The sequence below is a fragment of the Heterodontus francisci genome, chromosome 4 (assembly GCF_036365525.1).
Source record: "Heterodontus francisci isolate sHetFra1 chromosome 4, sHetFra1.hap1, whole genome shotgun sequence".
In the NCBI taxonomy this organism is placed as follows: Eukaryota; Metazoa; Chordata; class Chondrichthyes; order Heterodontiformes; family Heterodontidae; genus Heterodontus; species Heterodontus francisci.
In genome coordinates this window covers 20,974,088-20,987,453 of record NC_090374.1, presented here as the reverse complement: position 1 = coordinate 20,987,453, position 13,366 = coordinate 20,974,088, and the positions used below count along the sequence as shown (strand labels likewise).

The 13,366-nt window shown below is 44.9% G+C and overlaps 1 protein-coding gene across 3 annotated transcripts in view; it reads left to right on the top strand.

The window, feature by feature from the left end:
• The first annotated feature begins 608 nt into the window (after nt 1-608).
• LOC137368934 (probable ATP-dependent RNA helicase DDX60) overlaps nt 609-13,366 on the top strand; it is a 141,319-nt gene continuing 128,561 nt past the window's right edge. For 2 of the 3 annotated variants that reach the window (XM_068029260.1, XM_068029258.1), the window contains exons 1-2: nt 609-1,295; nt 12,519-12,588. In XM_068029260.1, the coding sequence (XP_067885361.1) occupies nt 863-1,295; nt 12,519-12,588 (503 nt within the window). In that variant the 5' untranslated portion in view covers nt 609-862. The remainder of the gene's footprint in view (nt 1,296-12,518; nt 12,589-13,366) is intronic. The other variant, XM_068029259.1, reaches the window with a different exon arrangement.

Genomic DNA, 13,366 nt, shown 5'->3' with positions numbered 1-13,366 from the left:
GTTCTTTTTATGATCACAGCATGTAAACAGTTAAACACTCACTGAATTAGCAAGAAGAGCCTTTTCAAAAAAGAAGTAAACCTGTTGTGCTCAAACAAGGAAAAGGAAAAGAGGAGAGCCATTCGGCCCCTCCTCACCTGATTGTAACATCACAGATACACAGGATGCAAGAGAAAGAAAGACAGAACAGAGACAAACACAGGAGCTGAGAGAAAACATGGATACACAAGGGATAGAGCACAAAACAAAAATCCCACAGCGCACAGCAACAATGAGAGATGGAGACAGATGATGTCATGGATACACTCTGTGGGTAAATTGAATATTGGCATTACCTCCCCCATCCGAGAATTCCTCATACCATCGCAGCACAGAATCTGTATTGAAGGTCACCTAATGGTTATAATAGTAAACAAAGTCAGAATAAATCATTTATAATCAGTATAGGATAAAAAAAATTTCTTTACATGGATGTATTTGCTTTCCCTTTTTTATTTGAGTATCTCTGAACTTCCCTTTCTAATTACTAAGTTGAATTGCTTTGTGAAGTGAAACGAAACTTAACTGGAGCAGATATTATGCAAGAATCAACAAGCAGTTTCACTTTCCTGGTTATAAGAAACAGCTGCTGCAGGGCTCTGCATATCATTCTCTGCACACAGTAACTACAGTGTGTCGATGGCCAGGACTGGTTAATTCACCAAAGGAGCAAGTGACTGAAGGAAAGCAGAGACTCAGCGATTTCTGATTTGCAAATAAACAGGACATGAACAGATAGAATCGGCAACTGATTGAGTTGTGGAATTGTTGGAGACTTGGGCTGGGCCAGGAAGCGATTTTCGGACTGAGCAAGAACTGAGGGATGGCAGAAGCACCCGGAAGCTGGGCTGATGTTGAGCCGCTTCACTGGGAAAGGTCAAAAAGCAGCAAGCAGCCGAAACCGTTCTCCGTGTCCAGGAGTCGGGATCGAGAACATCGGGGCACTAATGAAGAAGGACACTCCTCTGACAATCTGGACGGGGAAAGTTCAGATGTGGATCTGGACAGTGAAGAGGCAGACAGTCCGAACGAGCAAGATGTGGACAGTCTGGATGAGGAAGTTTCTATAGAAAAGAAGTTAAAGAGCATCAAGCGGCTGATTGATGCCACGCAGGAGTTGACGTTGGATGAGGTCCTTTCCGAGTCCACAGACTCGGATGAGTCAGGCGAAGAATTTGACACCTCACAGACTGGAGGTAAAGGGTCAAGATTCATAAGAAATGTTTCTTCTCGGAAAAAAGGAACAGCCTCAATTGGTAGGTATTGATTTGAAATCTACATACTCCTTGAAGAATGTAAACTGCAGTTATCAGGTAACACAGTCTAGCTGATTTTAAGGGGTGTTGTGAGGGGTGGGGAGGGGTGAGAATCAAGATAGTGCAAGGCCCAAAGTGGTAGACACTTCCCGATGAGTCCAGGGAGAGCTCCACAAGTTTTTCCGACTCCCGCCCAATTTACTACCTGGGCAGCAGGCAGGAGTGGGAATTTGGCCAGCAGAAGGCCAGAGCTGGGCACCTGTGGAAGTGCTTCCTCAGCAGTCAGGTAAAGTGGTGGGGCTGGTGGAGGAAGGAGGCAGGCGTTCTGGGGAACAGTGGTAGAGTCTCAGGCTTTTGGGCAAGACTTTGAAACAAGGCCCCGCCTGCCCTCTCAGCTGGATGTCAAAGACCCCATGGTACTATTTGAAGAAGAGCAGAGTACTTCTCCCCGGTGGGATCCTGCTGTGCACAAATTGGCTGCAACGTTTCCCACATTGCAAGTGACGACAATTCAAAAGTACTGCATTGGCTGTAAAGCGCTTTGGGACATCCAGTGGTCATGAAAGACTCTATATAAATGCTGATCTTTCTTACTTGTTAAAGCGAGGCCCAAGGCCTCCTTCTGAGGCCAAGTGGAACAGTCCTGCTCCTCCTGTGCCAGAAAACAACCTGTATTAAAATCCAGAGCTTACCTGCCAGGGTCTCCAAGGGGGCCACAATTCAGCTCCCAACACTTGGCACGTCATGACATTCAAGGCTATGGGCCAAGTGCTGGCAAATGGGATTAGGTCGACAGGTCAGGTGTTTTAATGCATCGGTGCAGACTCGATGTCTCTCTCAACCCGAGAACTGTTCAGGCTTAATTTCCCCACTGTGTTTTTTAACACCTGATTGTGGTATTGGTCAACATGAGGAATAGGCTTCCAGGCTGGGTGGGCAAAAGACTCCAGAACCAGAAGAAACAGTTGGGTGTGGTTATGAGAATGTAGAACTCACCACCAAACAAATAGTGTTAGGTTTCTGACTCAAAATAAACTAAATACACACTTGGTTTTTACAGGATGATCCATATCCAGAACACTTTAAACAAGTTCGAATTTGAGATTTCGGTTTAAATGCATTGCGTAACCCACCGCACACAATCACAATGAGGTTACTCGTGCAAACAAATCATACAGTGCTCATGTAATACTGATGAGAGGAGCTCATCAGGAACTGCATATTTCTAATCTTTGTATGCTGGTTAAAGTTCCAAGTTCATGTCCGTCTAAGCTTCTGTGAGTTTGACCATTGATAGTGTTACTAATGCCTTGCTAGTGTTATGATAACATATCAACACGTTCTGGTTATTTTTTATTAATGTATCACACGTAAGCCCATTAAGTCATCTTGTAAATGATGTAATCCTCTTCAGTGCATCTGCACACCACTATCATTGCTTTTCTCATGGTTTGCACCTTACTAGCCCATCCTTTCTCAACTATTCTATGTGTGGGTCTCTTGACCATTTCCTGACTGTTTAACTCGATGCCCAGAACACACTTGGGCATACCTTCCGTTGTGGGCGCAATCGACGAACCAGGTGCAAATTGCACTCATAGGGCTGGATTTCAAGCCCCCGCCGCCAGGAGTGGTGACAGGCGAAAAAGTGGCGGCCCACACATGCGGGCTGCATGCTGCCAGAGCCACCACAATCTCCCGCACGGCTCATTTAAATACCCCGGTCGGCCCCACCCCCCCCCCCCCCAACGCATGAGGGGTTGGGCTCTCTGACAGCGGCAATGGCATCAGCTGCCTGTGCGCAGGTGCTCGCGTCATTTTTAAAGGGCAGCCAACCCTGCTGGCTCATTTAAATTTTGAAAGGGAACCACCAACCACCCCCCAGGACTGTTCAAATCAAAATTCTGCCTCCCCTTTCCCACCCCCTCCAATAACAATAAAGTACCTGCCCTTGCCCCAAAACACTTACCTTACAAATATGACCTTTCCCTCGCCCTGCAAACGGTACAAAGTTCACAGTTCACGCCTCCCACCATCCCCTGCGCTAATGACGAGAGTTTGACCCCAGCCCCGGCCCCCATCACCCGCACTAAATATCTCACGTACCCTCCTTCCCCAACACTGTGGCACCCGCTTTTCCCAGACTGGGAAGTGGAGATGCGGAAATGCCGGCCACCGCACTGGAGGGTACCACCACAGAGCCGCGCTGCCGCCGGGAGGATAGGGCCCGCCCCTCCCAGTGTCAGGCTCCATGACGGGCAGATTGTGTGCCCCCTCCTCTCCCCTGCCACGGAGCCCAATGTTGGGGGCCCTGCAAAAGCAAGCCCATAAATGTGCTCCTTTTCAGAAGTGAGTTTTTTTACTCAGGTTTCTACTCAAACACATTTGCACACCACTGAAAGTAAAATCTGCCATGAACCAGTGCAACCTGGCAGTGTTTCTGAACCTAAATATTCCATGATGTATTGAAGAGTGGTAAATTGCTGCAGTTTTATTAATATAGATGAAATAGGTTTATAACAACAAAATAAGCACTTCAATGAGTCTAGTGTACCATCTGTGAGCAACCTGATTTTAAATAATTGAAAATAACTTTAAAAAAAAAAACTATGCAGAACCATTTGCTGGTTATATTGGTGTATAGTAATCAGTTTCTTAGCAAATAAAAAAAAACTACTTAAAAGCTGTTAACATGTCCCTACTCGTGTCCTTGCGCTTAAAAAAAGGCATAGGTTTTACAGCCTCTCAAAGGCTGTAACAACAGCAAATACTGGAAGCTAGCTATTGTGTTTAATTCATCTTTGGACAAGGCTAATACTGTGTGTGGATAAGACTACAATGCTTTTCAAACTACAGAAACATCTTGTGGAAAATTAATCTGCTCCAGATTTAATTTGCGCTTGAAATTCTTCGAACTTTTGTGCTGCATTGGCCAATTGTGAGCAAATTGTGCAGAAGAAACCAGCACAACCTGGCAGAAACTTTACCCAATATATCCGTTCTTGCTAATTATTAGTCTATTAATGTTCATTCCTGGGTTCTAATCTTGTCCTCAACTTGACCTCTTAGAATAAAAGCAAAATACTGCGGATGCTGGAAATCTGACATAAAAACAAGAAATACTGGAATCACTCAGCAGGTCTGGCAGCATCTGTGGAAAGAGAAGCAGAGTTAACGTTTCGGGTCAGTGACCCTTCATCGAAACTGACAAATATTAGAAATGTCACAGGTTATAAGCAAGTGAGGTGGGGGTGGGGCAAGAGATAACAAAGGAGATCTAGATTGGACCAGGCCACAGAGCTGACCAAAAGGTCACGGAGCAAAGGCAAACAATATGTTAATGGTGTGTTGAAAGACAAAGCATTAGTACAGATTAGCTGTTAATACACTGAATATTGAACAGCAGCAAGTGCAAACCTGAAAAAAAACAGTGGGTAAGCAAACTGAACAAACAAAGATGAAATGAAATAAATGCAAAAAAAGATTGTAAAAAATGTAAAAAAGAATGTTAAAAAAAAAGGAAGAAAAAATAACTAAAAATGAAAGTAAAATGGGGGGCTGTCATGCTCTGAAATTATTGAACTCAATGTTCAGTCCGGCAGGCTGTAGTGTGCCTAATCGGTAAATGAGATGCTGTTCCTCGAGCTTGCGTTGATGTTCACTGGAACACTGCAGCAATCCCAGGACAGAGATGTGAGCATGAGAGCAAGGGGGAGTGTTGAAATGGCAAGCAACCGGAAGCTCAGGGTCCTGCTTGCGGACTGAGCGGAGATGTTCCGCAAAGCAGTCACCCAGTCTGCGCTTGGTCTCCCCAATGTAGAAGAGACCACACTGTGAGCAGCGAATACAGTATACTACATTGAAAGAAGTACAAGTAAATCGCTGCTTCACCTGAAAGGAGTGTTTGGGGCCTTGGATAGTGAGGAGAGAGGAGGTAAATGGGCAGGTATTACACCTCCTGCGATTGCAGGGGAAGGTGCCCTGGGACGGGGACGAGGTGGTGGGGGTAATGGAGGAGTGGACCAGGGTGTCGCGGAGGGAACGATCCCTTCGGAATGCTGACAGGGGAAGGGAGGGGAAGATGCGACTGGTAGTGGCATCATGCTGGAGGTGGCGGAAATGGCGGAGGATGATCCTTTGGATATGGAGGCTGGTGGGGTGAAAAGTGAGGACAAGGGAAACCCTGTCACGGTTCTGGGAGGGAGGGGAAGGGGTGAGGGTAGAGGTGCGGGGAATGGGTCGGACACGGTTGAGGGCCCTGTCAACCACAGTGGGGGGAAATCCTTGGTTGAGGAAAAAGGAGGTCATATCAGAAGCACCTTCATGGAAGGTAGCATCATCAGAGCAGATGCGTCGGAGATGGAGAAACTGGGAGAATGGAATGGAGTCCTTACAGGAGGTAGGGTGTGAAGAAGTGTAGTCGAGATAGCTGTGGGAGTCGGTGGGCTTATAGTGGATATTAGTAGACAACCTATCCCCAGAGATGGAGACAGAGAAGTTGAGGAAGGGAAGGGAAGTGTCAGAGATGGACCATGTAAAGGTGAGAGAAGGGGGGAAATTGGAGGCAAAGTTGATAAAGAAGCGAAGAGCCTTCAAACTGGTGGGGGATGGAGGTGTAGAGCGATCGGACATCCATAGTGAAGAGGAGGCGGGAAACTGGAAATTGTCAAAATGACGTAGGGCGTCAGAAGAGTCACGGATGTAGGTGGGAAGGGACTGGACCAGCGGAGAAAAGATAGAGTCTAGATAGGAAGAAATAAGTTCAGTGGGGCAGGAGCAGGCTGACACAATGGGTCTGCCTGGACAGTCCCGTTTGTGGATTTTGGGAAGGAGGTAGAAGCAGGCTCTCCGGGGTTGTGGGACTATGAGGTTGGAAGCTGTAGAGGGAAGATCTCCAGAGAAGATGAGGTCAGTGACAGTCCTTTGGACGGTGGCTTGATGTTCGGTGGTGGGGTCATGGTCCAGAGGGAGGTAGGAAGAAGTGTCCGTGAGTTGGCGTTGAGCTTCTGCAAGGTAGAGGTCGGTACGCCATACAACAACAGCACCACTCTTGTCTGCAGGTTTGATGACCATGTCGGGGTTAGACCTGAGAGAACGGAGTGCCTCAAGTTCAGAGGGGGACAGGTTAGAGTGAGTGAGGGGGGCAGAGAAATTGAGACGACCAATGTCTCGCCGACAGTTTTCAATGAAGAGATCAAGAGCGGGTAAGAGGCCAGGGGGAGGGGTCCAGGTAGAGGGAGAATGCTGGAGGCGGGTGAATGGGTCTGCTGGTCGGGAGGAGGACTCCTGGTCAAAGAAGTGAGCCCGGAGGCGGAGGCGACGGAAGAAGAGCTCAACGTCATGCCGAGCGCGAAATTCATTGAGGTGGGGACGTAAGGGGATAAAACTGAAACCTTTGCTGAGTACAGAACGCTCAGCATCAGAGAGGGGAAGGTCAGAGGGTATAGTGAATACACGGCAAGGGGTCAGATCAGAAGGGGTGGGGTCAGAGGGAAGTGAAGCGGAGGGAGGATCTGGAGGGGCATTAGTCCCCATCAGCTGCTGGAGCTTGCGTTCCTTAACACCTGAAAGGAAGAAAAAAAGTTTTTTGTTAATGCGTCGGATGAGACGTAAGATGAGATGAAACTGCAGAGTAGAACAGCTTTGAGATAAGATGAAGCGGTGCTGCTGGAGAGAGAGGTCCAGTGTGTGCATGTGGCGGCGCATAGCACTGAGTGTGGATCTCAGGATGCGGCGAGAGTAGCAGTCCGAGGAACGTTGTATTTCTCGGAGATACCTGTGATCCTGGGTGGTTTCAAAACACGATGGGTGAAACTGCAGTTGGAATCCACGTGGAAGAAGTCGGAGCCGGAGACAGTCACTGAGGACGGAGATGTGCTTATATTGCAGATTCTTAATTTTACCATGTGCCAGTGCCCTGCATATTGAGAAATGTTTAATAAAGTTATTAGACCATTAGGTTTTCCCCGTTTGACCAACCTCTGTCTGCAAGTGATTGAGGTGAATAGAATAGATGAATTGAATGGGAAGCCAGATAAACACGTGAGGGAGAAAGACAGAGAAGGTTAGGGTGAGATGAAGAGGGGTGGGAGGAGGCTTGTGTGGAGCATAAAACACTGGAATGGACCCGATGAGCCAAATGGCCTATTTCTGTGCTGTACATTCGATGTCAAGAGGTCAATGTAGGTATTTTCAGAGTAGGTGACTTGGGATGGCCTGAACATTTGCCTCAATCTTGCTAAGTGACGGCTCAATTTTAAAATTCTTATCTTTGTGTTCAAGTCCCTCCATTGCCTCATCCCTCCCTATCTCTGTAATCTCCTCTGGCCCTACAAACCTCCAAGATATCCACACTCCTCCAATTGGCCTCAATTTTAATCACTCCCCCATGGGTGACTGTGCCTTCAGTTGCCCATGTCCTAAGCCCTTGAATTTCCTCCCTAAACCTCTTGCCTCTCTTTCTCTTAAGCTGCTCTTTAAAACCTATTTTTTTTTATATTGGTTCACAGGATGAGGATGTCACTGGCAAGGCCAGCATTTGTGGCCTGTCACTATTTGACCTCGAGAAGATGGTGTTGAGCCACCTTCTCGAATACAACTGAGTGGCTAGGCCAATTCAGAGGGCAGTTAAGAGTCAACCACATTGCTGTTGGTCTGGAGTCACATGTAGGACAGACCGGGAATGTACAGCAGATTTCCTTCATAAAAGGGCATTAGTGTACCAGATGGATTTTTACGACAATCCAGTAGTTTCATGGTCATCATTACTGACACTAGCTTTTTATTCCAGGTTTATATAATTAATTGAATTTAAATTCTGAAGCTGCCATGGTGGTTTTGAGCTCATGCCTCCAGAGAACTATCCATCATGCTACCATACTCTGTTTTCATATGGTTCCTGACAATTTCTTATCAGTCACCTCACCCAGCTACATGGGAAAACCCCTGTTGTGGTTCAAATTCTATCTTTCCAGATTCAAAAACACATTTCCAATAATGGCTTCCATTCCCTTCCCTACACTATGACCTCTGGAATGTCCCCCAAAGACCTATCCTTGTTTTTCTCCTTCTCCTCATCTACATTGCCATACAGTGATCTCATCAAAGTGGTGCACGTTCACATTAATGGGTTAAACAGCTGTTCTGAAGTCTGCTCATGTTATACTGCTATTGATCTCTCTTTATATTGTAGCAAGTAGCTTTTGCCTGTTAATTTATAGAATCATAGAATGCTAAAGCGCAGAAAGAGGCCATTCAGTCCATCTTGGCTGTGCTGGTTCTTTGAAAGAGCTGTGCAATTAGTGTCACTCCCTTTCCCTTTACCCTGCCCTGTAAATTTTTCCACTTCAAGAACTTATCCAATTCCTTGTTGAAAGTTACTATTAAATCTGTTTCCACCACCCTTTCATGGTTTTGAACACCTCCATTAAATCTTCCCTTAACCTTCTCTGCTCTAAGCAGGACAACATGGATACGAAATTGGCTGAGGGACAGGAAACAAAGAGTAGTGATTAATGGATATTTTTTGGGCTGGAGGAACGTTTGTAGTGGAGTTCCCCAGGGGTCAGCGTTGGGACCCTTATTCTTCCTAATATATATTAATGACTTAGACCTTGGTGTACAGAGAACAATTTCAAAATTTGTGGATGATGTGAAACTTGGAAGTATTGTGAGCTGTGAAGAGGATAGTGTGGAACTTCAAAAGGACATAGCTAAGTTGGTGAAATGGGCAGACAAGTGGTAGATGAAGTTCAATACAGAGAAATGTGAAATGATTCATTTTGGTTGGAAGAACATGGAGAGACAATATAAATTAAAGGGTACAATTCTAAAGGGAGTGCAGGAGCAGATGGACCTGGGTGCATGTGTGCATAAGTCATTGAAGGTGGCCGGACAGGTTGAGAGAGCAGTTAGTAAAGCATACAGTATCCTGGGCTTTATTAATAGGAGCATAGAGTACAAGAGCAAGCAAGTTATGTTGAACTTGTATAAGACACTAGTTCGGCCTCAGCTGGAATGTTGCGTCCAGTTCTGGGCACTGCAGTTTAGGAAAGATGTGAGGGCATTGAAGAGAGGACAGAAAAGATTCACGAGAATGGTTCCAGGGATGGGGAACTTTTGTTATGAAGGTATATTGGAGAAGCTGGGACTGTTTTCCTTGGAGAGGAGAAGGCTGAGGGGAGATTTGATCGACGTATTCAAAATCATGAGGGATCTAGACAGAGTAGATAGAGAGAAACTGTTCCCATTCATGAAAGGATCGAGAACGAGATGGAACAAATTTAAGGTAATTGGCAAAAGAAGCAATCGTGACATGAGGAAAAACATTTTCACACAGAGAATGGTTAAGGTCTGGAATGCACTGCCAGAGAGTGCAGTGGAGGTAAGTTCAATCAAGGCCTTAAAAAGGGAATTAGATTGTTACCTGAAAAGGAAAAAATGTGCAGGATTATGGGGAGAAGGTGGGGGAATGGCACTAAGTGAATTGCTCACAGAGCTGGTGCAGACATGATGGGCCAAATGGCCTCCTTCCGCACTGTAACCATTCTGCAATTCTGTGAACCACAGCTTCTCCAGTCTCTCCATGTAACTGAAGCCCCCCCCCCCATCCTTGGTACCATTCTAGAAAATCTTCTCTGCACCTTCTCCAAGGCCTTGACATCCGTTCTAAAGTGTGGTGCCCAGAATTGGACAAAATACTCCAGCTGAAGGCAAATCAGTATTTTATAAAGGTTTAACACAACTTCCTTGCTCATGTACTCTATTCCTCTAATTATAAAGCCAAGGATCCCATATGCATTTTTTTACAACCTTCTCAACTTGTTCTGCCACCTTCTAAGATTTGTGTGCTTACACCTCTCACTGTTTCCGCACTCCCTTTAAAATTATACCACTTAGTTTATATTGCTTCTCCTCATTCTTCCTACCCAAAACGCATCATTTACACATCTGCATTAAATTGCACCTGCCATGTGTATGTCCATTTTATCATTCTGTCTGCATTATCCCGAAGCTTGTTACTATCCTCCTCACTGTTTACTACATTTCAGAGTTTCTTGACAACTGCAAAGTTTGAAATAATGCCCTGTATACTCAAGTCTTGGTCATTAACATAGATCAAAAAGAGCAGTGGTCCTAATTCCGACACCTGGGGAACACCACTGTATACTTCCCTCCACTCTGAAAAACAACTGCTCACCACTGCCCACCCCCCCATTGCTTTTATCTTTATTATTCCCTTCACTTTGTGTTCAGATGGCTGCTATCCTGCACCTCATCTCGACACAGCTTTTGTTTCTTTACTTGTCCCCATTAGCACTCCCTTTGGCTTTGCACCATGAAACCTTTTGTCATTTAAACTCACCTGCCCTCCACCATATCACAAACCTTCCCTTTTGTTCTTCTTCCCCTACCCCCTTTCACTTACCTATTATATTTCTAACTTTTGCCAGTCCTGATGAAAGGTCTCAGACCTGAGACGTTAACTTTGTTTCTTTCTTCACAGATGCTGCCTGACCTGCTGAGTATTTACAGCATTTTCTGTTTTGGCTCACCACTACTCTCTGCTTACTGCCTCTTAGCTAACTTCATATCCATGTTGACACTGCCTCTTTAATCCTGGGGGCTTCAATTTTAGTCACATGGAGTTGTACTTTGTAAAGCTGAAATGATTTGATTGTCACTTAGAAGCGGCAATAAAAAGCCATAAGAAGTAGGTGCTGGAGCTGAACAAATGATTCATAAATGTTGAAGAGACTGAAATCAGCAGTGTGATGCATTTGTGTCCTCTGACTAGACCCACAAGGTTTCATTTTAAATACTGTCTTTTAAGTGTATGTTTAATCACTGTATATTTCATAAATCTCTGGTATTTGACATTTAATGCTTCTGAATTAATGATTTGTACAGTAAATTATAAGTAAGAACACACCTATCCTCTCTAGCGGTTGACTGCACGCAGTTCTACAAAACAGTGACTACAGTTCAGGGGTAATTCATTGACTGTAAAGAGTTTCAGAACACTTTGAGGATGAGAAACATACTATTTAAACGCGAGCTTTCTTTACCTTTTTTGCTCAATACTTTGGCTTCCTTGTTCATCTTTCTTCGCAGACTCGTTGCTCCACTTTTCTGTTTCCTATTAACTCATCACCCCTGTGCTCGCTGACTTATACTGGCTCCCGGTTAAGCAATACCTCAATTGTAAAATTCACATCCTTGTTTACAAATCCCTCCACAGCTTCACCCCTCCCTATCCCTGTAACCTCCTACAGCCCTACCAAAAATCTGCCTTCTTACAACTCTGGCAGCTAGAGCATCCCTGGTTTTAATCGCTCCACCACTGGTGTCCGGCCCTTCAGCTGCCTAGGCCCCAAGCTCTGGCATACCCTCCCTACACCTCCCCAACTCTCTACCTCACTTTCCTCCTTTAAGGACGCTCCTTAAAACCTACCTCTTTTACCAAGCTTTTGGTCATCTGACCTAATATCTCCTCATGCGCCTCAGTGTCAAATTTTGTTTGAATAAGGAATGTTCAGCAATGGAAATCAGGGAAGTTCAGCAGTGGAAATCAGGGATGTTTGGTGGTGGAAATCGGGGAAGTGCAGCACCTGAAACCTTTGTACCTCTCTCTAAGTGTTTCAGCCATCATATGTGGAGTTATGTTGCTTCTGTCTCGGATTTCTTTAGTACAATAGCCAGAACTCTGCTGTCCTTGTCTTAACTCACACCAAGTCCCATTCACCTATCACTCTTGTGCTCGCTGACCTACGTTAGCTCCCAGTCAACCAATTTCTAGATTTTAACATTCGCATCTTTGTTTTCAAATCCCTCCATGGCCTCGCCCCTCCCTATCTCTGTGATCTCCTCCAGCCCCACAACCCTCCAAGATATCTGTGCTCCTCTAATTCTGGCCTCTTGTGCATCCCTGATTTTAATTGTTCCACCATTACTGGCCATTCCTTCAGTTGTCTAGGCCTCGAGTCTGGAATACCCTCCCTACACCTCTCCGTTTCTCCACCTCGCTTTCCTCCTTTACGGCACTCCTTAAAACCTAACTCTTTGACCAAGTTTTTGGTCATCTGACCCATATCTTCTTATGTTGCTCGGTGTCATACTTTGTTTTATGATGCTCTTGTAAAGCGCCTTGGGACACTTAAAGACACTATACAGATGAAAATTGTCATTGAAGATTACCATCATAGTTCTAAAATTGTTTTTCAGAAGAAAAGGGTTCAAAGAAGACTTTGCATTGGTTATCAGGCTACTTGGCCCACATCTTTGCACGAGGCCAGTAAGTATTTATTGTTTGCACCCACAGACTAATCACACTTTTTTCTTGAAGCGTTATGCTAAAGGTTTAATTGTTTTTATTGTAGTGGGAGGTCAGACAGTCTGTGTATTAATGGTACTTTATAGTAGTGTGAGATTGTGTGGGTGTTAATGGCAGTGTGAGGTTGTGTAGCTAATCCTTTGGATTCAGGAACCCAATGCAAATTGATCACATTATTAAATGATACCAATCTGAGTGAGTCAGTGATGTTGGGGCAGACAGGTTAGCAATTACAGAATAAGATGAAGAAATACTTCAGTCAACTAAATGATAATCAATGAAGTTTAACATAAGCAAATGGAAAACACAACAAAAATAAAGAGCAAAGGACAAAAACCAGGAATGATGCTGAAATAGCTATGGATAAAACTAAAAAAAGATTTAGGAATCATAAAGTCCAACCCAGGAAGATCAGTGATCAACAATACCATTAGAATACTGAACTATGCAGCCAATACATACAAACATGAGTTAGAAGAAGCCATGATCAAACAGTCCAAGGCTTGGTTACATTGTACCTTGAATACTGAGTCCAGTTCCGGTCACCAAGATACAAGAAAGATGTTCAACTACTGGAGGCAGATCAGAGAAAAGCCATGGGGTTAGATCCCCTATTCTAAGGGATCTAAGTTATGAGGAAAGATTGAAGAAACTTGTCCTTTTCAGACAAGAAGAGAAAGCTCTCAGAGGCGATCTTATAGCAATGTATAAGATTGTAAACTGCATACAACATGTAAAC